This window comes from Schistocerca serialis, chromosome 2 (assembly GCF_023864345.2).
Source record: "Schistocerca serialis cubense isolate TAMUIC-IGC-003099 chromosome 2, iqSchSeri2.2, whole genome shotgun sequence".
Taxonomy (NCBI): Eukaryota; Metazoa; Arthropoda; class Insecta; order Orthoptera; family Acrididae; genus Schistocerca; species Schistocerca serialis.
The window spans coordinates 831,069,510-831,096,439 of NC_064639.1; the positions used below are offsets into that span (position 1 = coordinate 831,069,510).

General features: G+C 42.6%; 1 protein-coding gene across 2 annotated transcripts in view; it reads left to right on the forward strand.

Annotated features, from left to right (window-relative positions):
• The window catches only part of LOC126458103 (targeting protein for Xklp2 homolog), a 152,576-nt gene that overhangs the window by 38,555 nt on the left and 87,091 nt on the right, over positions 1-26,930 (forward strand). For both annotated transcript variants that reach the window (XM_050094929.1, XM_050094928.1), the window contains exons 3-6: positions 41-149; positions 5,845-5,968; positions 23,601-23,763; positions 23,835-23,958. In XM_050094929.1, coding sequence (XP_049950886.1) covers positions 41-149; positions 5,845-5,968; positions 23,601-23,763; positions 23,835-23,958 — 520 coding nt within the window. The remainder of the gene's footprint in view (positions 1-40; positions 150-5,844; positions 5,969-23,600; positions 23,764-23,834; positions 23,959-26,930) is intronic.

Here is a 26,930-nt window from a genome sequence, read left to right on the forward strand (position 1 = left end):
GTTACTACCAAGTTGGCATTAACTTTCATTTCAATTTCAGGTTTCAGTTGCTAAAACCTGAATCTTCAGGAAGACAAAGGCACAGTTCTTTGTGTTCACCAAGCAGAAAACACCCTGACCAACGGAGGCGATCGCGTTCTGTACAACTAGTGAGTTTTTAAAAAGTCTTTACACTGTTCAATTTTTAATGCTATACTTGTGCAACATTGAGGAAGAAATGAGAAGCAGGAACAGGAATGCCTTGTGATATTTTCATTTTCAACTAGATTTTCGCTAGATTAAGACTATGGCTGATTCTAAAGTTGTTTAGTGGATATTAAGAGTGGGCTGGAAAGATGTTGCCATTGTAATAATACTACAGTTGTAAGTTTAGTGCGTTCGTGCTGCCACCTCGATGATTGGCAACTTGGGCCAACAATGATGAAACAAGACCATTGACTCTTAATGGTGCATTTAACCTACACTATCGCTGCTAGTGATCCTTGCCACGCGATCATATCAGGCTGGCTTGTTTTTCACACTATGATCATTACTGTATGCCCTGAAACATGAGCCGTGATTGGCTGCTTCAAGGTCACCCTAGCAGTGGTTTTTTTTTGTCTGCTACTTGTTGCATGGTTTCTTCCATCGACTTCTACAATTCCACCTATCTTTACTCTTCAAATTGCTGTGAAGTGTACAGCTGTAGGTACTTATTGTTGTATCGTATATTAAAGTATGGAGTGCAGGAAAAATGACTTGTTAAATACTATTGTGCAAGCTGTAATTAACCTTATCTTTGTGATCACTGTGAGATCGATATGTTGGGAGCTGTATATATTCCTAGATTCCTCACTTAATATTGGTACTTAAAACGTAAGTTCTCTTTCGACAGATCGTTTGTATCTAACTTCAAACATCTTCCAGCTTGGGTTTTTCCAGAGTTCCGTGATCCTCCCATGATCAAACATGTGACCATTTGTACTGGCCTTCTTGGTATACTTTCAGTGTCTGGGGTAACGTTATATTAATTATCTTTGGAAATCAGTTCCTTTGTTTCACCTAATTTATCATTTTAATTTTTTCAGTAGAATATCAGCACAAATATCTAAGAGTGGCAAATGTAGCACTTGAAGTAGATGTGGATAAAATCTGATGAGATAGTAGGCCTATGAACTGTTCTCCAGCGGAAGTTACATTAACGATTTAAAAGTCAGATCTTCGTAACCTACAGCATTCTGGTTCAGTAACAGTTAAAATAAACTGGAAGTTTTGTTACAACTTTTGCAACCATCTGAAAAGTGCTCTGGATAATTTTTGAATACCTGCAGTGTGGGTGGTCTACCTTCAACGGTGCATTCATACCACTTCTTTGTCAATACCAACATTTTTGCTGTGAATGAGCTACAGTTATTGACATCAGACGATGCACAGAACATAGTTTTCACTTCCCACACTGCAAGAAATATAAAATTAGCGATGTGAACAGCCACAGGGTAAAAGTTCGAACTGCCCCAAAAGATACATTAAAAGATATTTCTCAGTAATGGACTCAATAATTTATCAGGATGTTGTCCGAATATTTTCCACATGGATTTACATAGCAGTTGATGTTTCTGGAAAAATTGACATTGAGTAATATTTTTCTAACAGGTAATAGCTGATCGTAAGGCAGCTCTTCGAAATGCTGGTTAGCTCCATGTAGCATAGGTTTGGGAGTGTGGCTTCTGTGTACAGCAGCTGTTGTGGGCTTCCGAAGGCTCTGTACATTCAGTCTAAGGGTGTCTTACCAACTGCCATATGATTTTTGTTTTTTGCTGTTTTAGCGAAATGGAATTGAAAGAGCAGCTGAATCTTCATTTTCTAGTTCCTGAAGCTTCATTTTCTATTTCCTGTCCTGGTACATATATCTGCTTTGATGCATAATTGACATTTAATATCAAATATTTTTATAGTGGTGAAGACAGTTTTGTTTTTTGCATTTGCAATTTTATCCACTGTAGGGAAGGTATGCTAAGTTCATAAGTTTCTTGATAGAGCACACTACAATAAGGCAATGTAAGTGTCACAACCGATTGAGGGTGTCATGAATGATTACAGGACACAAGTGCATGAAACATGTTCTGTTACCTTCAGCTGCTTAGAATTTCCTTGCTGGCTGATGGCATTTGTAATATAAAATGTATTAATAAGTACCTTTTTGTGAACATATTGTCAGAATTCTTCAGAGCTTTATTTTTTTTTTGAATAACTGTAGAATATGGTAAGTCTGAAAACAACAAAAGATAGATTCATTGTGCAATGTGGTAGGTAAATGTAGGAAACATGAGCTTAGATCGAAAGTCAAGGATTTTGTACACCCAATACTGATCTAAATGTCAGTGAAGAACAACAACTGTAAAAAGCCAGGCAAGGTCATATACCGTATGTAATTTCAGCAAGCTATGTATTGTGTTAACCAGTTGTTATTTTCTAACGGTTTAGCAAAATATACAAAAAATGATGCATATCTGAATGATACTTAATGTAGCATATTACATAAACTACATACTCATAATACACTAGTGTGAATATGGAAATGAACAAATACTACAATCAACATTGAAGCTGCTAGTTTGTTTGTCAGCCAGTCATGAAACAGGACCCATGATATTACAAAACATCCCTGTTTCCTCATGCCTACTCATAAATGCCACAGATTGAACACACATGAAAAACATGTAAATGTCTCATGTTTGGAATTGAAAAAGAGGATAAACATTAAGCAAGCAGTGAGCTCACATACACCACATTAAAGATCTCTCTAAAACTCGCTGTATTTAGTACGATTCATTGTGATAGTTTGGGAAATGTTATTTCGGAAGCTAAATATGCTATCCATAGATATTTGGGTGTCATTCACTATTTGGTTATGAAAAGAGATTCAGTCCATTAACTACACTCTTGGAAATGGAAAAAAGAACACATTGACACCGGCGTGTCAGACTCACCATACTTGCTCCGGACACTGCGAGAGGGCTGTACAAGCAATGATCACACGCACGGCACAGCGGACGCACCAGGAACCGCGGTGTTGGCCGTCGAATGGCGCTAGCTGCGCAGCATTTGTGCACCGCCGCCGTCAGTGTCAGCAAGTTTGCCGTGGCATACGGAGCTCCATCGCAGTCTTTAACACTGGTAGCATGCCGCGACAGCGTGGACGTGAACCGTATGTGCAGTTGACGGACTTTGAGCGAGGGCGTATAGTGGGCATGCGGGAGGCCGGGTGGACGTACCGCCGAATTGCTCAACACGTGGGGCGTGAGGTCTCCACAGTACATCGATGTTGTCGCCAGTGGTCGGCGGAAGGTGCACGTGTCCGTCGACCTGGGACCGGCCTGGAGCGACGCACGGATGCACGCCAAGACCGTAGGATCCTACGCAGTGCCGTAGGGGACCGCACCGCCACTTCCCAGCAAATTAGGGACACTGTTGTTCCTGGGGTATTGGCGAGGACCATTCGCAACCGTCTCCATGAAGCTGGGCTACGGTCCCGCACACCGTTAGGCCGTCTTCCGCTCACGCCCCAACATCGTGCAGCCCGCCTCCATTGGTGTCGCGACAGGCGTGAATGGAGGGACGAATGGAGACGTGTCGTCTTCAGCGATGAGAGTCGCTTCTGCCTTGGTGCCAATGATGTTCGTATGCGTGTTTGGCGCCGTGCAGGTGAGCGCCACAATCAGGACTGCATACGACCGAGGCACACAGGGCCAACACCCGGCATCATGGTATGGGGAGGGATCTCCTACACTGGCCGTACACCACTGGTGATCGTCGAGGGGACACTGAATAGTGCACGGTACATCCAAACCGTCATCGAACCCATCGTTCTACCATTCCTAGACCGGCAAGGGAACTTGCTGTTCCAACAGGACAATGCGCGTCCGCATGTATCCCGTGCCACCCAACGTGCTCTAGAAGGTGTAAGTCAACTAACCTGGCCAGCAAGATCTCCGAATCTGTCCCCCATTGAGCATGTTTGGGACTGGATGAAGCGTCGTCTCACGTGGTCTGCACGTCCAGCACGAACGCTGGTCCAACTGAGGCGCCAGGTGGAAATGGCATGGCAAGCCGTTCCACAGGACTACATCCAGCATCTCTACGATCGTCTCCATGGGAGAATAGCAGCCTGCATTGCTGCGAAAGGTGGATATACACTGTACTAGTGCCGACATTGTGCATGCTCTGTTGCCTGTGTCTATGTGCCTGTGGTTCTGTCAGTGTGATCATGTGATGTATCTGACCCCAGGAATGTGGCACTAAAGTTTCCCCTTCCTGGGACAATGAATTCACGGTGTTCTTATTTCAATTTCCAGGAGTGTACTTCAAGAGCCTTGGCACCCAGATTGTATCCGCTGATTTAGTTGATGAATAAATGGTATATTATATAGTTTCTGAGGACGCCTATGACATGAGTAAGATTTGGACCTGCTAATCAGTTCCATATTAACTGTGCTTTTGTTCTTCTTCGCGAACTTCTTTTCCTTTGCAGAGTATTCAGGGCTAGAGGCTGAAAGAGAGCTGTCAGACCTATGAATTGACAAACAAAATTTCTTCTTTAAATACCTCTATATTAAAGCTTCTTTAGGCATAGACAGATAACTCCTGTCAGTCATTTATAACATTTTTGTATTAAAATGGTTACAGTGTCATGTCTTGTCAGACTGTACAGTGTGAATACATTTTGACAGATCACATATCAGGGATTGAATGTCAGAATGAAAGTTTGAAAACTTCAAGTGCTTCACTTTTGTGACATCGCTAATTGTGTATTTCTTGCAGTTCTTCTATGACCATAACATACCTTTAAGCCGTGACGTCTAAGAACATGCAGCCTACAGCAGGTGATGATGCTAATTGCATCATCTTGTCTTGCAGATATGCTACACCCATGTACCTCGTGCTACATGCACATAACAATAGCCCATTTCTCCCACAACATGCTGCCTGAAACTTGACATGTAATAAAAACAAAATAAATTATTAAATATCAAAATCTGTCATTCCTTAGAAGGACGGAGAGTGTAACACTATAGGTCCAATTGGTAAATGTTGCAGCCACAATATGGAACCAAAAGCCATGTCTCGTGTAGACCATGGAGAAAAGGGTGTGATCAAACTGTGTTATACTATTAAAGTGTCTTTATAGAAGTCCTCAAAACAGTTGCATAACTTGTAATATAATTAATCTCTCCTCAGTGTGGAAGCTTTCGTACTTCCTTCTCTTCTTCTCTCTACCATCCCAACCTCTCTCTTGACCCATCTCCCTCAGGTGTCTTGCCACTTCCTCTGCACGTTAATTTGTCTCCCTCTGAACACCCCTGCTCCTCAATCTACATACATCTTCCTCTCAACTATACCACCCCATCCACATCTCACTCACATCCTGCCTCTAGCACATTATGGCACTGTTTGTTTCAAATTAGTCATTTCATACTCATCTCTTCAGAGGACGAAGTTCAATTTGGACATTTATTATTCACATTTCATTATATGGCATGCTGATTGATCATGTAAGTGTCATTTCAAATGTTGGTATTTTCACTACTGCTCTTAGGGTACCTCTCATTTGTGCTACATGTGAGATGATGACAAAAACAGGTCAAAACTTGAAGGTAATGTATGATGCATTTATTTATTTACTTATTTTATTTTATTTTATTTTTTGTCCGAAACATGTTTTGCCTCTTACTTGCTGAAAAAATAACTTAATGCTGTCATTGTCAATCTGCCAGTTGATTTTCCCATCTATGAAGTCTCATTTTCTGGTGAGTGGTTGCCTTTCCTCATTTTTGTGTACTATGATCTGAATGTTATTGATTTCAGGACAAATCAAATGATTTGCACTTCGAAAAGAAGTCTCTACAGAAGAAATTTGTCAGTACAGCAGAAGCTATGTACAAATTCCAGAGAAGTACACCTGAGAGATTCCATACAAAGCCTGTTATAGGTAATTAAAATCTATCTTCGTTTTCCATAAGTACACAAAAAAAAAAAAAAAAAAAAAAAAAAAAAAAAAAAAAAAAAAACCTCCTGAAACCTGAGTTTGGCTTCATCAAATCAGTTAGTATTCAGGAGTAGCGGATTACCTTATCCCTTCACTTCCTCCTGACGCCTGGGCACTCAGCTCTCCTTATAAGTGTGTGTGTGTGTGTGTGTGTGTGTGTGTGTGTGTGTGTGTTTTGACTGTCATGTAGAATGGCTGCTTGTTATCATTTATGTGAAATGGCGAAACAATGGAAAGTCAAAGTTTGAATATCAAGAATATTACAAAAAGGACAGGGCACAGTGAGAGAACGGTCATGTGTTCATGAGATGTGCTTGCTTGTGTGAAAGTGTTTTCTTTTCTGAAGAAGGCTTTGGCAGAAAACTTATGTATAACAGTCTTTCAACTGTGCCTGGATGCAACTTAGTGTGTTATCGCTATGGTAAGTAGCAATCTGTCCTTTTTGTAATATGGAATGGTCACCAATCAACCTAGTGAGACATAAAGATTATACAGTTTTAAACATGGCTGTTGCTCAGCAACTTTATACTACTTTCAACATGGTATTGTACAACCAACTGGTTACAAATAATTGTTACGTATGTTGACCTAGGTTTGAACACCTACTAAGGGTGTCTTCATCAGAATGAAATGTTGATAAATTGTAAAATTACATTGCTTAAAAGCAATGGTCAGAATTTAGAGCAGCAATGCTCAAACCAAAAGTGAATAAAACTTTCCAGCCTTTGCCACGTGTGCCAGCTAGGAACAACATCAGACTGATTGGTCTTAGTAGATTTCAAAACATAGTTCAATGTACCTGACAGTTATTTGCGACTGGTTGGCTGTATAATCCTATGCTGAACCTAAATTACTGAGCAATTTCTTCCTCTTGTGCTTCCAAAATTTGTCACTCGACAAACATTACATATTTGTAGCTGAATTACAGCAAGTTGCAAAACCTAATGTGTACACTGCACGAAATTACATCAATGTGATCACATTGGTTCAGCCATTCGTAACAACAGCTACTACTTGTGTTAATGTTTCTTTTGAAATCCAACAAAAATAATCAAAGTACTGTCTCGATGCCTCTCGTACATAACAAATAAATGGCCCAAAAATATTTACTACGTACTCCAGATTGTTAATCATGCAAAGAAAAAAAATGAATATTACAGAAAAAGTTCAGATTGTTGGCCATTTTTAAAACTAACGAAGTGCACTTATCAGTGAACAAATCAGACTAAAAGAACAAAGATATTTTGACAATTATACTGGTATTCTGCTTAATTAACACTAATCAAAACTAAAGTAAAAAAATGGAAATGTCGTATGGCTAGGGCCTCCCGTCGGATACACAGTTCGCCTGGTGCAAGTAGTTTGAGTGGATGCCATTTTGGCGACTTGTGTGTTGTTGGGGATGAGATGATGATGATGATGATGATTATTATTATTATTATTATTATTATTATTATTATTATTATTATTATTAGGACAACACACAACACCCAGTCCTTGAGTGGAGAAAATCTCCTACCCAACCAGGAATCGAATCCAGGCCCCTTAGCATGACATTCCGTCGGACTGACCACTCGGCTACCGGGGCGAACAAAACTAAAGTAGCAATCTTGTTTGTTTTTTCTACAGTTGTGAGTGCTTGCATACTAGGTGAAATTTTTAATTTTTTTACTTCCCGTTTTGATACAACATATAATTTTAATTTATTTTTACTAGCTTTTTCTTTTGTTATACACACATGTATGTGTATCAATAAACAGATCTCTGAAATTGTTGAACTTCCCCTTCCTTTTGTCAGTTTTCCTTGCGCACGTCCCACCTCATGTGCACAAACTATCAAAACGTCAAGAACTGTTAAATTTGTGAACCATAATGAATGGACACACATAATGTGAATACATTGCCATTTTTTTTATATGCATGGCGTATTTTTTGTCTTAATTGTCTTTCCATAAATTTATTCACACTATTGTATATTTGTTTCATAGTGATAATGTAGTGTTTTTTATTTTAATTTCTAAACACTGGATGAGGGCTTAAAAAATTGAAACGAATGGTAAAACAAAGAGAAACAATAAATAAGCAACAGCTTAAGTGGAAAAAAATTTTGCTTGTTTATTTGTCCTAACCATTTCAATTTTCTTTTCCTTGCATATCTTGTATTCCAAGGCCTTTTTATGTATTTTTTGTGCAGTACCAAATGTAGTGCTCTTGGTAAACAAGCTAATCAAAATTCACAGAAAACCGTCTTTAAGGGAACGTTGTGTGTTCTATGCCACCAGTGTTAAATTATCGAATTTTGTGACCCATTATCTTAGAAACTTTTTAAGGCGCAAACTTACAGTTTTCCATAATTATTGAACACACCTTTCTAAATACACTGAACTAGAATTATTACTAAAAATGTGTTGTGGGGCAGGTTATCTTTCTTTTTTAATTTTTTTTTCAAACACTCAAATTTTTTTGACACTTTTGTAAATCAGTGAACATAAAAACAAAACAACTGAGGATATTTTAATTATTCTAGTTCCACATGTGTTGAATTTTACACTTGGCGTGCTGTGACAATTTCATGTCTCTGCCATCAGTACTTCTTGTAGAAAATGGGCCATTTATTGCAAAATAGTAAATCGGAGATATTGAGGTTTAAAACTTTATTACAGATTGTTATATAGACTTACATTTCTGCATCTTTTATGCACTAGACTTGCCCTAGCCCATAGTCTGTGACTTCTTCAGTGTCTCAAGAGCCCAGTTCTTGCCTCCTCCTTTTCTTTCTTGCTTCTTTTGTCATTTGCTGAGCAGCATGTACATGAAGCTCAACCAGATCCTGCAGTCCTTTAGTTGTGTTCTGTCCAACTCTTGCCCCCTAACTTCTCCAGAACCTTAAGTCTTTCTTGTAGTTTTCACCATTAAAAGTTATTACACCATCAGACACTGCTAACTTTAGAGTCATAAGGCCAACAAATAAATTTTTAGGCACATGGCACCACACAACATTATTGAAGGACTCTCTCACATTCTTGGTCTTCCCATGTAAACACTTCTTTAGTAGCTCAGGATTTCCAGAGCTCTGTAAAGAGGTTTGATTGCCATAATATCATTACTTTTACAACTGTCACTCGTTTCTAAAGTTATTTTCCTTTTCAATGCACTAGGGGGTGTGGCCACTTCAGAAATATTATCATCGTTTCCTTCACTGCTAGCACACGTTTTCAAGTACTTCAGAATAAAGTGCAGGTCTCACAACTCTGTTACCCGCAAATTTGCGTTTCTTGAAGCTAATTTTACGCTTAGTCATTTTATTTACATATAAATATATTAAAAACAAAGATTCCATGACTTACCAAACAGGAAAGCGCTGGTAGATACACACAATAAAAAACACACACAAAATTTCAAGCTTTCGCAACCAACGGTTGATTTGTCAGGACAGAGGGAAGGAGAAGGAAAGACGAAAGGATGTGGGTTTTAAGGGAGAGGGTAAAGAGTCATTCCAATCCCGGGAGTGGAAAGACTTGCCTTGGGGGGAAAAAAGTCAGGTATACACTCGCGCTTGCGCGCGCGCCACACACACACACACACACACACACACACACACACACACACACACACACACACACAGTGTGTGTGTGTGTGTGTGTGTGTGTGTGTGTGTGTGTGTACCTGACTTTTTTTCCCCCTAAGGCAAGTCTTTCCGCTCCCGGGATTGGAATGACTCCTTGCCCTCTCCCTTAAAACCCACATCCTTTCGTCTTTCCCTCTCCTTCCCTCTTTCCTGACGAAGCAACCATCGGTTGTGAAAGCTTGAAATTTTGCGTGTGTGTTTGTGTGTTTTTTTAATTGTGTCTTTCTGCCAGCGCTTTCCCGTTTGGTAAGTCATGGAATCTTCGTTTTTAATATATTTTTCCCATGTGGAATGTTTCTTTATATTTTATTTACATATAAAAAGCAATAGAATTTAGCTTACAACAAAAATAGCCAATAATCACACTACTTCCAACGAAAACTAGCATCAGAAACGAAGGACTGATTTGTTAATTCGTAACGTCAACTTCGGAGACGTAGCAGTAGGCACAAAACAAAACAATTCACAACCTTCTAGACTGTGTAGTTCGCAAGATATGACTGCTCAACTGTGGCAGTATGTTAGGGCGTCCATTTCATTTTCATTGAAGATGGGGACATTTAAAATAAATTGGTGAAAAACCTGGGACAATGAAGAAAAAACGGGAAATAAATATTGTATTGACTAAATTTAATACACATACAAGTTTACCTTTTCAACGTGCACTCAGATGATCCCAAATTCTGCCACACTATCACCATACTTTTCACTTTTATGTACTTTATCAACAAGTCCATTTTCGTTTGAAATTGTATCATAAAAGTCAGTACACAATACACCATTAAAGTGTGTTTTGACAATGAGCAAGGCCCTCACTGCTTCAACTTTCTTTCTGTTTTTCCTCATCTGACCACAAAGAGTTCACTAACGAAAACACACGTTCTACAGTAGCATTTGACCTGGGAACTGCCAGACAAAACTCCACCAAATGAATTATGTTTTTCATGTTAATGTTTTTACTTTTGAAATAAGCAAATATTTTACATCATGTTGCACTAAGACTTTCTTTGTCTTCTTCTTCACTTTTTATGAAGTTCTGTGCACATGGAAATTCATCAAACAGTTCGTCTTCATCAACAGGAAAATTTGGTACAATACTTTTAACAAAAACACAACAGTCCTGAATATCCTTCCACTGTAGCTGCTCCCTTCCAGTATTACCCCAGTCAAATGCTTTAAAAGGTGTGAGAGTCATAGATGATGTCAGCATAAATATGAAATTGTTAGACAGTAATTTCACCCTCTTCTTCCAGCTTTATTAGAGTCTCATGTACAAAGGATGTGAGAAATCTTTCAGATTTTCTACATTGTAATTTGCCCAATAATTTGTTTATGTCTTGATAAACTTCCACTATTGTGATTTCTTGTTTCTCAATACGTTTAATTGTTGTGGACAAAGGTTTTAGCTGGCTAACAAGAAAATGTAGAACACAGGGTTATCAAAGAATTGTTTAAGGATAACAGGACACTTATCAATGGAAATGAAATATGATTTCAGAGCAGGAAATATCTTTACAATTCTTTCCAATGCTGGTTGCAGAGATAGCCACCGTGTCTTGCTGTACAAGTACAGTTTTGTATTCAGTTTCAGTAAACTTACAGAATGACTTCAGAGATTCAACCCCTACTGTATATATGTGGAAATGCTGGTAGATTTTGTTTACAATTAATTGTCAGTTGATGGGTAGGCAATCTGAGCCAGTTTGTAAGGAATTGTGCACCTACTATATTATTCACTGTGTTCTGTTGCAGTTTATAGAACAAATTGTTTTTTCCTTTCCTCTGCTTACCACCAAAATTGGTGTTAGTGTTGTCTGAGAAACTGCAATCACCTTTCCCTCAAGATCATATTTCTTTAAAACCTCCAGCACATAATTCTGAAGTAAATCTGAAGTTTCTCCAGCTAAATTAACCAATTCGAGCACTTTCACCGTGATGCCATTTTCAGGGTAAACATACCTGATGAGGAGAGGAACCCACTTCAAATCCAGATGATTCGGTGTATCAATCATTACAGAAATGAATCAAGCACTTTTCAGTTCATTTAAAACCTGATGAGCTGCATACGGTGCAATAAAATTTGAAATGATTGCTTTACATTTTGTGTGTCCACATGTGAATTTAGGATTGAAAAGGTTTTTAACAACTGCTGTAGTACAGTCCATTGACTTAAAGCTATGGTTATGCATTGCACTGTGGTATGCAAACGTAGCTTCTTGTGCTGACAACTGCCTATCCATTTCTGTTACTGATTTTAAGATTACATATTAGTCACTCACGCATTTATTTGTTCTTTTCGTTTGATCACTCGTGCTATGTTTCTTCGTCTTAATGTGATTCACAATGTCAGACCTTCCACCATGACCAGTAGCAAATTTTGATCTGCACAACATACATTCTACAGTTTCTCAACTACCAGTGATAAAAGGAAACTCGCTTTTTGTATTACTGTTAAATTACACTTTCGTTTTGGCATAATGAAAGTGATTGCACAGTGCAAAACATTAACAGTGTGGTGACGAAAGCCAGAGAGCAAGTATCAGTGGTGTAGAGTATCTCTGGACCGAAAGGACGGATTCAGTGGATCGATTTAGAAGAGAAGAATCTTCGTTGTTATTTGTAGCCTCAAGAGGACGTCGTTATCAGGAGAAAGAAAACTGGCGTTCTACAGATCGGAGCATGGAATGTCAGATCCCTTAATCGGGCAGCTAGGTTAGAAAATTTAAAAAGGGAAATTGATCGGTTAGTTAGATATAGTGGGAATTAGTGAAGTTCGGTGGCAAGAGGAACAAGACTTTTGGTCAGGTGAATACAGGGTTATAAATACAAAATCAAATAGGGGTAATGCAGGAGTAGGTTCAATAATGAATAAAAAATAGGAGTACGGGTAAGCTACTACAAACAGCATAGTGAACGCATTATTGTGGCCAAGATAGACACGAAGCCCACACCTACTACAGTAGTACAAGTTTATATGCCAACTAGCTCTGCAGATGACGAAGAAATTGATGAAATGTATGATGAGATAAAAGAAATTATTCAGGTAGTGAAGGGAGACGAAAATTGAATAGTCATGGGTGACTGGAATTCGATAGTAGGAAAAGGGAGAGAGGGAAACGTAGTACGTGAATATGGATTGGGGCTAAGAAATGAAAGAGGAAGCTGCCTGGTAGGATTTTGCGCAGAGCATAACTTAATCACCGCTAACACTTGGTTCAAGAATCATGAAAGAAGGTTGTATACATGGAAGAACCCTGGAGATAATAAAAGGTATCAGATAGATTATATAATGGTAAGACAGAGATTTAGGAACCAGGTTTTAAATTGTAAGACATTTCCGGGGGCAGATGTGGACTCTGACCACAATCTATCGGTTATGAACTGCAGATTAAAACTGAAGAAACTGCAAAAAGGTGGGAATTTAAGGAGATGGGACCTGGATAAACTGACTAAACCAGAGGTTTTATAGAATTTCAGGGTGAGCATAAGGTAACAATTGACAGGAATGGGGGAAAGAAATACATTAGATGAAGAATGGGTAGCTTTGAGAGATGAAATAGTGAAGGTAGCAGAGGATCAAATAGGTACAAAGACGAGGGCTAGTAGAAATCCTTGGGTAACAGAAGAAATATTTAATTTAATTGACGAAAGGAGAAAATATAAAAACGAAGTAAATGAAGCAGGCAAAAAGGAATACAAACGTCTCAAAAATGAGATCGACAGGAAGTGCAAAATGGCTAAGCAGGGATGGCTAGAGGACAAATGTAAGGATGTAGAGGTTTATCTCACTGGGGGGTAAGATAGACACCGCCTACAGGAAAATTAAAGAGACCTCTGGAGAAAAGAGAACCACTTGCATGAATATCAAGAGCTTTGATGGAAACCCAGTTTTAAGCAAAGACGGGAAAGCAGAAAGGTGGAAGGAGTATATAGAGGGTCTATACAAAGGCGATGTACTTGAGGACAATATTATGGAAATGGAAGAGGATGTAGATGAAGATGAAATGGGAGATACGATACTGCGTGAAGAGTTTGACAGAGCAATGAAGGACCTGAGTCGAAAGAAGGCCCCCGGAGTAGACAACATTCCATTACAACTACTGACAGCCTTGGGAGAGCCAGTCCTGACAAAACTCTACCGTCTGGTGAGCAAGATGTACGAGACAGGCGAAATACCCTCAGACTTCAAGAAGAATATAATAATTCCAATCCCAAAGAAAGCAGCTGTTGACAGATGTGAAAATTATCGGTTTAATAAGCCACAGCTGCAAAATACTAACGCGAATTCTTTACAGACGAATGGAAAAACTGGTAGAAGCGGACCTCGGGGAAGATCAGTTTGGATTCCGTAGAAATGTTGGAACACGTGAGGCAATACTGACCCTACGACTTATCTTAGAAGAAAGATTAAGGAAAGGCAAACCTACGTTTCTAGCATTTGTAGACTTAGAGAAAGCTTTTGACAATGTTAACTAGAATACTCTCTTTCAAATTCTGAAGGTGACAGGGGTAAAATACAGGGAGCGAAAGGCTATTTACAATTTGTACAGAAAGCAGATGGCAGTTAGTTGAGGGACATGAAAGGGAAGCGCTGGTTGGGAAGGGAGTGAGACAGGGTTGTAGCCTCTCTCCAATGTTATTCAATCTGTATATTGAGCAAGCAATAAAAGAAACAAAAGAAAAGTTCGGAGTAGGTATTAAAATTCATGGAGAAGAAATAAAAACTTTGAGGTTTGCCGATGACATTGTAATTCTGTCAGAAACAGCAAAGGACTTGGAAGAGCAGTTGAACGGAATGGACAGTGTCTTGAAAGGAGGGTATAAGATGAACATCAACAAAAGCAAAACGAGAATAATGGAATGTAGTCGAATTAAGTCGGGTGACGCTGAGGGAATTAGATTAGGAAATGAGGTACTTAAAGTAGTAAAGGAGTTTTGCTATTTGGGGAGCAAAATAACTGATGATGGTTGAAGTAGAGAGGATATAAAATGTAGACTGGCAATGGCAAGGAAAGCGTTTCGAAAGAAGAAAAAATTGTTAACATAAAGTATAGATTTAAATGTCGGGAAGTCGTTTCTGAAAGTATTTGTATGGAGTGTAGCCATGTATGGAAGTGAAACGTGGGCGATAAATAGTTTAGACAAGAAGAGAATAGTAGCTTTCTAAATGTGGTGCTACAGAAGAATGCTGAAGATTAGATGGGTAGATCACATAACTAATGAGTAGGTATTGAATAGAACTGGGGAGAAGAGGAGCTTGTGGCACAACTTGACTAGAAGAAGGGATCGGTAAGTAGGACATGTTCTGAGACATCGAGGGATCACCAATTTAGTATTGGAGGGCAGCGTGGAGGGTACAAATCTTAGAGGGAGACCAAGAGATGAATACACTAAGCAGATTCAGAAGGATGTAGGCTGCAGTAGGTACTGGGAAATGAAGAAGTTTGCACAGGATAGAGTAGCATGGAGAGCTGCATCAAACCAGTCTCAGGACTGAAGACAACAACAACATAGTGCGCTCAAAATTACTTTCGATTTTTGACAGTTCGGTACATGTTTGGGGTATGCTGAAAGTCATCACACGCTTCCTAGTGTAAATGATTGCGCAGTTAATAGCAAGTCAAACAACCAGTAGCGTATAATTACTGTAGCCAAGCGGAATCATAAAAAAACGGGACATTTGAGCATCCCCCAAAAAACTTTTGGGACAGTGGGACATTTTGGTAACAAAACGGGACTGTCCCGGGAAAAACGGGACGAATGGACGTCCTACAGTATGTGTGTAGCTGCAAAATTTGACAGTCACACATAAACGTTAAAAATATTATTTGAAGGTGTAACAATTGTCTGATTTTAATGTATAATATACCAAAATGTTAAGGAAAGTCCAAAGTACATTATGGAGTAGAAAACAGGAAATATCAAATTTCAACGAATTTCACGTACAATGTCCCCTTAAAAGTCAGATTTGGAATTCATATATTTCACTTTATGCCCAACCCTCCAGTCAGCATCTTTTAAGGGTGTGTTTAAATTGAAACTGTGTATTAGTCTGTTCATTACTTTTCCATGATACTATTTCATTGTAATAAAGAAAAATTGTTTAATATGGCAAGCTGTGCATTGTAGTCAAGAAGTCAGAACTACTGCATGAACATTTATATCAGTAAGTGTTCGTCTGTAAAATTGCTGTACTGCTTTCTTGTATAATTTTGGTAGGAAAATTAACAGGACACTTGTTCTAAGTGTTAGTAGCAATTCCAAATCTATTCTTTCATCTACATCTTTCAGAAATTTATATAAAAATCTCTATAGACTTACTTTTCCTTTCTTTTGTCTGCTAGGTGACATAATGATTATTGAAATTTTTATAATAATATTTGAAAGTTCCACAGTGGAGACCTGTGTACTGCAACGATTATAAATTGCTTTTTTGGTAGCTTAGTTCACAATCCCAATATTCAAATTGTTGATCCAAGCAGAATTTACTTGGTTTGATAGAGTCAAACTGAATTTTATTTTTCCGTGCATGACAACTTCCCTTTCTCCTTATTTTCCCTACAGGTATGAGCTGATAATTTATAGACATAACACAATTGTTTACTTTTTAACATATTAGGTAAGCAGATTGTTAAACTTTTTAATCTCGGAGATTCTGACGCGTAATGATATTCATAAATTTCTTTTTTTGTGCATGAAGTTTCATTCTTCTGGACTGCTTTTAAAGATTGTTCCAGAGGAAACGTAAATTTGATTTTCAATATTTCATGTACTGACAGATTTTAAAAATTAATGCTGTCATAGTCTTCTCATTGGGGTGTGTAACCATATGTTAAAGGTTTAGCACAATAAGAAAAGCATTACACTTAGAATCTGTGGGTCTTGAGGCAGTGTAACTGATTGTGTGCAAATACCCAGATTATATTCTTCATTTGAAAATGAGAGCACTTAGTGGGCTTCCAACAAACTCAACACACAATTTCATCCCCCTGCGGGTCCGGGTGTTAGAGTAGGCCCAAGGTATTCCCGCCTGTCGTAAGAGGCGACTAAAAGGAGTCTCACACCTTTCTGCCTTTGTGTGATGGTCCCCTGTAGGGTTTGACTTCCATTTTTCAAAATTTTCCCGAAGAGCGAGCCAATTGGGGAAGGGCGCCTTACATGGTGCATCATGTCCATCGTGCATCATGTCCATCGTGCATTGGGATCTTTAGCCCACTTGCTCGTCATTGCATTACAGGCCCATTCTCCATTTCTTGGACGAGGGCGCCTTCCTGGGTGCGCTTTCCACCAAGCCAATGCACTGTCACTTTCTGTGCCGACGATGACCATGGGCTTCTTTGCACCTCATATCCAACATGGTAGCCAGTCCGTTGTGGTGGGGCCGCCATGTACCCTTTTGGTTGTACCCCTGACAACATAGGGATCGCTCTACTGATGCCTGCACCATTAATTCCCCACGTATGCCAAGGAGTGGGCCATCCTGCTAGGTGGCATTTGCTGAAGCTGGGTGGTGCCTGCGGGGAGGATCACTGTTTGGAGTTGGTGGCATCAGGGCGGATAACATGCCATGAAGTGTAGCATGTCATCTCTTGCTGGTGGTCCGCAGCCAGCAGTCTCTAAGTGGGCAAAGTCTAACTTCATTGCCAAGAAATATGACCCCAGGTCATTCCCCTCCCTGGCCACACCATGGGAGGAACACCAGGCTAAGGATGACAGTGAAGCTTATTTGCCCCAGTACCTCGTATGTAAGAGAGTTGATAGGGAATCTTTCATGTCCATGAAGCCAAAGTTTTTGTGGAGCATTTGGAGGACAAATTTGGGGAGGTGAAGGGCTTGTCCAAAATGCGCTCTGGGTCAGTTTTGATAAAAATGGCATCCTGTGCCCAGTCATGGGCATTACTCGCTTGTGGGAAGTCTGTTACCATCATGCCTCCTAAGAGCTTAAATATGGTCCAGGGTATCATATTCCACAGGGACCTTCTTTTGCAGTCTGAAGAGGAGCTGCGCGCCAATTTAGATGGGCGAGGTGTTTATTTCGTCCGGTGTGTCCATTGGGGTCCGAGGGGTAACCAGGTTGCCAGCAGTGCCTTCATCTTGTTCTTCGACGGTGACACATTGCCGAAGAAGGTCAAGGTGATGGTCTACCGCTGTGACGTCAAGTCATATATCCTTCCCTGATGCGGTGCTTTAAGTGCTGGAAGTTCGGCCATATATCTTCACGGTGTACTTCCCACGTCACATGTCGAGATTGCGGATGCTCATCACATCCCGCCTCCCATCTGTGTCAACTGCGGAGAGCACCATTCGCCTTGCTCGGCTAACTGCAGAATTCTCCAGAAAGAAAGGAAAATCATGGAGTACAAGACCCTGGACTGACTGACCTACACTGAGGCTAAGAGAAAATTTGAGTGCCTGCATCCTGTGTCTGTGTCTGTGACCACCTCATATGCCGCTGCAACAAGAACAGTTGTCGCCCCTTCAGTTCCTCAAATTTCTGTCGCCTCTCAGAACCGGGAGATTTCATGGTGGGGGGCACTTCCCTCCCTGCTGCTCCCACACCACCTGCTTCGGGAGCAAACCCCCCCCACCCCAACCATAACCATGGGGTATTTCAGTCCCCACTTCTGAGCCTGAGAAGCATAAGGCTTCTTCAGTTCCTCTCACTAGGAAGGGGTCCCTTGGGTCACTCCCTTCCCAGGTTTCTGCTAGTGGGAAACATGACACCCACCAGTGGCTGAAGAGCCCAAAAGTAGCTGGTTGTTGGGTTCCATACTCATCCTCAGTCCCGGAGACTGGTTCAGTGAAGTCCTCCCAGTCAGGGAAACCCAAGTAACAGCACCAGAAATCGATAAAGATGATCACCAAGAACAAGGAACTTGCGTGGCACCCACACTGCCACTACCTAGAAGCTCTGCGTCTGAGGATGGGGTGGAGATTCTGGCGTCTGCTGAGGACCTGGATCTCGCCAGACTGTCAGACACAACGGACATAGACTGCTCAGGCAAAAAGTCGGTGGCAGCAGGTGACCCTGAGGCATAAACTGCCTCATTGAATGATCCATGCCTTCCAAGTCTCACGATGACGTCATCCCCCAATGTAATTGCGGCGGTTTTTCCACTGCCTGCCTGAGTTACGGCATCCGCTAAGCTTTACACCTGCTTTCTGCATTACCCTCCAGGCAGCCTGGTTCCCGGCAATGTGGACCCCTGCTCTCCGTGGCTACAAGGTATATTACAGGAACCATAGTGTCTATAATCGAGTGTCAGGTGGAGTTTGCGTTTACATCCTGAACTCAGTCTGCAGTGAATCTGTGCCCGTTCAAACCCCTCTTGAAGCTGTGGCTGTCAGAATCAGGACGGCGCAGGAAATAACTGTCTGCCATGTATACCTTCATCCAGATGGTGCAGTACCCCTGAATGTATTGGCTGCACTGATTGATTAACTCCCTGAACCTTTCCTACTTTTGGGAGATTTTAACACCCATAACCCCTTGTGGGGTGGCACCGTGCTTACTGGCTGAGGCAGAGATGTCGAAACTTCACTGTCTCAGTTGGACCTCTGACTCTTAAATACTGGGGCCGCCACACATTTCAGTGTTGCTCATGATAGTTACTCGGCCATTGATTTATCAATTTGCATCCCAGGACTTCTGCCAACTATCCAGTGGAGAGCACATGATGACCTGTGTGTTAGTGACCACTTCCCCATTTTCCTGTCATTTTCCAGCATCAGGTGCACAAGCACCTGCCCAGATGGGTGTTAAACAAGGTGGACTGGGAAACTTTCACCTCTGCTGTCACTGTTGACTCTCCTCCACATCGTAACATCGATGTGATGGTTCAACAGGTGAGTACAACGATCGTTTCTGTGGCAGAAAACGCGATCCCTCGCTCTTTAGGGTGCCCCCGGCGAAAGACAGTCCCTTGGTGCTCACCAGAAGTCGATGAAGCAATTAAAAGACTGTCAGTGAGCTCTATAGCTGTGTAAGCGACACCCTTCTGTAGAGCATCTGATAGCCTTTAAGTGGCTCCTTACCTGTACGCCAGCTTATAAAACGATGGAAACAGTAGTGTTGGGTGAGGTACATGTTGACCATTGGCTGCCATACGTCACTTTCCCAAGCCTTTTTGGGTACCAGACCCCAGCAGGTATCAATGGTGAGCTATGCGCAGAGACAAACGCGGTTTGCTTGAGCCTCTGTGTTGGAGAACTACCCCCAGCCTTTCACTCTCAAACGGCAGATGGAAAGGAAAGTCCTCATGTTCACTACACACCACAGTGAACCCTATAATGCCCCATTTACGGAGTGGGAGCTCCTCAGCGCCCTTGCTCGTTGCCCCGACACAGCTCCTGGGCCGGGTCGGATCTACAGTCAGATGGTTAATCATCTCTTGTCTGACTACAAGCGCTATCTCCTTGTCATCTTCAACCGGACCTGGTGCGTTGGTGTATTTCCATCGCAATGGCGGGAGAGCACCATTGTTTCGGTGCCCAAACCCGGTAAAAACCCGCTTGAAGTAGATAGCTATTGGCCCATCAGCCTCACCAATGTTGTTTGTAAGCTGCTGGAATGTATGGGGTGTCAGGGGTTGGGTTGAGTCCTGGAGTCAAGTGACCTGCTGTCTCCATGTCAGGGCAGCTTCTGCCATGAGCCCTCTACCACTTATAATCTTGTGTACCTTGAGTCTACCATCCAAACAACCATTGCCAGACACCAACACCTTGTTGCCGTCGTTTTTGATCTACGCAAAGTGTATGACACCACCTGGCGACATCCTGTCCTTGCCACATTGTACAGGTGGGGTCTCTGAGGCCTGCTCCCGATTTTTATCCAGAATTTTCTGTCGCTTGGTACTTTCCGTATCAAAGTTGGTGCCCCCCATAGCCCCATAGTTCCTCTATATCCAGTAGCATGGAATCCAGCAGGGCTCTGTATTGAGTGTATCACTATTTTTAGTTGCTGTTAACGGTGTAGCACTGTAGGGCCGTCCGTCTCACTCTCTCTGTGTGCAGACGACTTCTGCATTTGTACTGCTCCACCAGTACTGGTGTTGCTGAGAGGTGCCTACAGGGAGCCATCCACAAGCTGTAGTCATGGGCTGTAGCCCATGGTTTCCATTTTTTGGCTACAAACTCATGTGTTGTGCACTTCTGTCGGCGTCGTACCATTCATCCGGAACCAGAACTTTACCTTTATGATGATGCACTTACTGTAATGGAGACGTATTGAATCTTAGGAACGGTTTTCTGTGCGTGATTGACTTGGCTACCTCACCTTCGTCAGCTTAAGCGTAACTGCTGGCAGCACCTCAATGCCCTCCACTGCATGAGCAACACCAACTGGGGTGCAGATTGCTCTACGCTGCTGCAGCTCTACAGAGCCCTTGTTCAATCATGCCTTGACTATGGGAGTCTGGTTTACGGTTCAGCGGCGCCACCAGCGCTGCATTGACTCGACCCAGTTCACCACTGTGGCATTCGCCTAGTGACGGTAGCTTTTTAAAGAGTCTGATGACCCGTGTCCTTGTGGAGGCTGGAGTACCTCCAATGCGGATCCGATGTGTACAACTGCTCACCAGTTATGTTGCACACATTCGTAGTTCTCCTTAGCACCTAAATTACCATCTCCTTTTCTCACCCACAATAGTTCATCTCCTGCATTGGCCGCCCAGGTCAGGGCTCATGATTGCATGATTGCGGTTTGCGTTCCATCCCTTCTTTCCGAACTGGAGTCCTTCCCTTTGCCACCTCTACTTGAGGTCCATTCACATACACCTCCATGGTGTACACCTTGGCCAAAGCTTCGTCTGGACCTTTTGTATGGTCCTGAGGACTCTGTTAACCCCGCTGCTCTCCGCTGTCACTTCCTCTTGATTCTTGACATGTTCGACATGTTCCGGGGCTCTGAAGTGGTTTACACTGACAACTCGATGGCTAACGGCCATGTTGGCTTCGCCTATGTCCACAAAGGCCGTTTGGAACAGCATTCCCTGCCCAATGGCTGCAGTATATTCACTGCAGATCTGGTGGCCATCTCTCGTGCACTTCAGTATATCCGTTCATGCCCCCGGGGAATCGATTCTTCTTTGTACTGACTCCTTGAGGAGCCTACAAGCTATCGACCAGTGCTACCCTCGCCATCCTTTGGTAGTGTCCATCCAGGAGTCCATATATGCCCTGGACCGGTCCTTTCGTTCAGTGGTGTTTGTGTGGACCCCAGGACATGTTGGCATCCCAGGCAAAGAATTTGCCGATAGGCTGGCCAAACAGGCTATGTGGAAACCGCTTCTGGAGATGGGCATCTTTGAACCTGACCTGCGTTCTGATTTATGCCGTAGGGTTTTATGGCTTTGGGAGATGAAATGACATAACAGTACACACAACAAACTGCATGTCATTAAGGAGACTACGAATGTGTGGAAGACTTCCATGCAGGTCTCTCTCAGGGAATCAGTTATCCTCTGCCGGCTCCGCATTGGCCACACTTGGGCGACCCACAGTTACCTCCTGTGCCATGCAGACCCGCCTGAGTGTCGGTGCAGCGCCTGGTTGACGGTGCCCCTTATTCTCGTGCACTGTCCCACTTTGATTGCCCTGTGACAAGATCTTGGGTTACCGGACTCGTTGCTGCTAATTTTATCTCTCAGCGCCTCATCGGCTGATTTAGTTTACGTTTTATTCGTGTGGGTGGGTTTTATCATTTGATCTAAGTTTTAGCGCATGTCCTTTGTGCCTGTGTGTCCTCCACCGTAGTGCTTCAAGGGTGGAGGTTTTAATTTGTTGCAGAGTGGCTGGCTTCTCCTTTTTTATTCTCATGGTCAGCCATCCATGGTAATTTGCTTTGTTGTTTTAATCTCTTCATCCTGTTTGTTGTGTTTCTGTGGTTTTCTGGTCCCCTTTTGTTCATTTACAAGTTTGTTGCCCGTCATCGTTCTTGTGATTTTTCCTTTGAGTCCGTTTTGAGTTATGACCGAGCGAGGTGGCGCAGTGGTAGCACACTGGACTCGCATTCGGGAAGACGATGGTTCAATCCCGCGTCCGGCCGTCCTGATTTAGGTTTTCTGTGATTTCCCTAAATCACTCCAGGCAAATGCTGGAATGGTTCCTTTGACAGGGCACGGCCGACTTCCTTTCCCCATCCTTTCCTAATCCGATGAGACCGATGACCTCGCTGTTTGGTCTCTTCCCCCAAACAACCCAACTTTTGTTTTATCCTCACACTTTGGGCATTGTTGTATTTGGAACAAGGGACTGATGACCTTGTAGTCTGGTCCCTTTCCCTCTCTTTTAATCCAACCAACATAATTTCAAACCTTGATAAAACTGTTAACACACTGACAACATCCCACAAAATGATGAAAGAAGAAAAGTTTACCACTTACATTTTTGCTGACCATGCAGGAAAACCATCACATTAGATGTTATGATTTAATTTATTACTTTTTTACTATTAATTATATTCTCAGCACATTTAGCACACAGTGTCCACATATACCACTGCATGTATCTGCAAATTTACATCTTTGTAAGAAACACAGTTCAGGAGTTATGTTGTCATAAACATTGAGATGTGTGGAGAACTAGCATTCGCTTAAAATGGTATGCAAATTACCCAGGCTGTACTCATCTAGTGCTTGATAATGAGGCCTTAGACTTCCAACAAACTTGAAACATAATTTCAAACCTTTTCTAAAGCATTTTCTCGATTATATGCATAACATCAAATATTTAACACATTAACTCATTTGTAATCAAACATGCGAAGTTGTTTTATATGTGGGAGTTCAGTTCTTTACAGATTCGGGGGATAACTGCTTAAATGTAAAATGATAGCTGCAGTATTTGAATTCTTTCATTGTAATTGTTTTTCTTCCTGTACCATTTGTGTACCTTCTTGTGCCTTGTCCAATGTTCATAGTTTCATAAATCCATCATTATCTTTTACAGATGGTTCACAGAGGTGGCAGGCTAGCCAAGTAAACCCATCTTACAAGAAATTACGGTGTACTGTGCCACAGTCACCTAACTTCACTTCTCATTTACGTGTCAGACCTGTAACTTACCTGTCAAAAGAGGAGCGGGAGGAGGCTGAACTGCAGCAAATGCAAAAGTAAGTAACTGAAATAATTATCTCTTAATAGTGAAATTAAAACAGTGTGTTGTTAGCATTTAATGTTTCAGGTACATTTTCAAGGCAGCACCATTAAAAGCTGATATCTTAAAGGAACCACAATTGCCCAAGAAAGTTGATCCAAAACCAGTGACGAAACCTAGCCCATTTCAGTTGACTGAAGTGAAGAAGTTTGTAAGTTTTGTCTTTGAAAAGTTCCATTTCATTTCTGTAGTGGAATATGGAGCAGGTGTGTTTATACAGAACTGTATATGAAGATTGTTTGAGGCTTGGCCTTGCTAATGAAAAAGAATTTCATTTTACATACTGCTGCTCATTAGTAATTAAATCCCTTTGCCAGTATTAATGACTATGAATAAGAGGAAAAATAGATACTATTTACAGAATAAATCCTTCCTTTGTTATCAAAATACAGCAGTAATACAGTGACGATCTACTTCCCTCCTCAGAGAGAATTCGTGCTAATTTCTGGTTATTTACCAACAAAATTCTTTTAAATATAGTAAGATATATAGAATTAATATTATTTTCCTCCTCTTTACTAAACTTATTTGATTAATTTATATCTGACAGCATGCTTTTACTCTTTCTTAGTTTCCATTAGATCACCATTATTTTTGTTTTAACTTTTATAGTTATTTGCTATATCTTGGAGTGTTTCTCTTTTTACAGCAAGATAAGTATGTTCTTTGCCATTCTTTATATTTCTGCATAATATTATAGCTAGCTTGAAAGCAGAGCTTGAAGTTGCACGTTAATACTGTAATGCACATGAAAATTTATTTTACAACCCCCTGCGGGTTCGGGGGTAAGAATAGGCCCGCGGTATTCCTGCCTGTCGTAAGAGGCGACTAAAAGGAGTCTCCAACGTTTCGGCCTTATGTGATGGTCCCCTCTCGGGTTTGACCTCCATCTATCTAAATTATTCCGAAGAGCGAGCCAATTGGGGAAGGGCACCTTACATGGTGCACTGTATCCTTCGTGCAATTAGACCTATAGCCGTCTTTCTCGTCGTTGCCATGGTGTCCCGCTCGTTTTCGATCTCTTGGGCGATTACCACGCTGCACTCTGCAGTGTTTCTTTTAACTGTGACGACGACCTTGGCCATTTTTGCACCTAAGATCCAGCACGGTAGCCAGTCCGTTGTGGTGGGGTCGCCATGTACCCTCTTGGTTGTAGCCCCCTGACAACACAGGGATCGCTCTACTGATGCCTGCGCCGTTCACTCCCCACGTATGCCAAGGAGTAGATGCCCATCTCCCTGGGGCATCGGGACTCCCGGCAAATGGCCATCCTGCCAGGTGGCCTTTGCTGCGGCTGGGTGGCGCCCGTGGGGAGGGCCCTTGGTCGGAGTAGGTGGCATCAGGGCGGATGACCCGCAATGAAGCGTGGTACATCATCTGTCGCTGGCGGCCAGCCGTCAGCAGTCTCTAAGCGTTCGAGAGCCCATTTTAAAGGTAACGTTTATGACCCCAAATCGTTCCCCTCCCTCGCCACACCATGGGAGGAACGACAGGCATTGCGTGACACTGAGACATATTCGCCCAGATATCTTGTCTGTACCAGAGCTGATGGGGAATCTTTTCTATCCGTGAAGCCTCAGTTCTTTGTCGAACATTTAGAGGACAAGTTCGGTGAGGTGGAGGGCTTGTCTAAGATGCGGTCTGGATCGGTGTTGATAAAAACGGCATCCTCTGCCCAGTCACGGAGGTTGCTCAATTGTGACAAGTTGGGGGATGTTTCCGTTAGCATCACGCCGCATAAGAGTCTGAACATGGTCCAGGGTATTATATTCCACCGGGATCTTCTTCTGCAGTCCGACGATGAATTACGCGCCAACCTCGAACGACGAGGTGTTCACTTCGTCCGGCGCGTCCATCGGGGTCCGAGGGATAATCAGGTCGCCACCGGTGCCTTCATCTTGGCCTTTGAGGGTGATGTCTTACCCGAAAAGGTTAAGGTGATGGTTTACCGTTGTGATGTGAAACCATATATCCCTCCTCCGATGCGGTGTTTTAAATGCTGGAAGTTCGGGCACATGTCATCGCGCTGTACTTCCAGCATGACGTGTCGGGATTGCGGGCGTCCTTCGCATCCCGATACTCCATGTGCCCCGCCTCCTATCTGTGTTAACTGCGGAGAACACCATTCCCCCTGCTCACCGGACTGTAGGATATTGCAGAAAGAACGGAAGATAATGGAATATAAGACCTTGGACCGGCTGACCTACCCCGAGGCTAGACGGAAATATGAGAGGCTCCATCCTGTGGCAATGCCGTCAACTTACGCCGCTGCTGCAACGACGGTTCTCCCGTCATCACGAATCGGCTCTAAGATCGGTCAGCATCCACCGGCCCCCTTGCTTGTGGGGGGCACTTCACACCCTGTTGCTCCTGCTCCATCTTCTCCAGGAGCAACACCCTCCCAACCATCGGGGACATCAGTTCCCCCTTCCCAGTCGGAGAAGCGTAAGACTTCTTCGGCTGCTCTCGCCAGGAAGGGATCCCTTGGGGCTCTCCCTTCACCAGTTCCGACCAGTGGAAAAGCGGACGCCCGCAAGTGGTTGAAACAACCGCCAGTCCCTGGTCGTCGGGCCTCGCGGTCGTCGTCTGTCCCTGAGACTGACCCGGTGAAGCCCATGCCGCCTGAACCGCCGAAGGCGCCGCGTGACAAGCAGACAAAGAAGAAAGTCCCCAAGACCAACGGTATTGCGGTGGCACCGATCCCACTGCTTCCTACAAGCTCTGCCTCTGAGGACGAGGTGGAGATTCTGGCGTCCGCTGAGGACCTCGCTCTTGCCGGTCCCTCGGACGCAATGGATGGCATTTGTACAGATGCTCCATCGGAGGCAGTAGGTGACCCAGTGGCGTAATCTGCCTTCCCAGTCTCGTCACGCCTTTCCCAGCCATGGACAACACCATCCTCCAGTGGAACTGCAGCGGTTTCTTCCACCATCTAGCCGAGCTCCGTCAACTTATCAGCCTTCACCCTTTCTTCTGCATTGCTCTCCAGGAAACTTGGTTTCCGGCGATGCGAACCCCCGCCCTCCGTGGCTATCGGGGTTATTACAAGAACCGAGCAGCTTATGAAAGGGTGTCTGGTGGCGTCTGCATTTATGTCCTTCACACTCTGCACAGCGAGTCTGT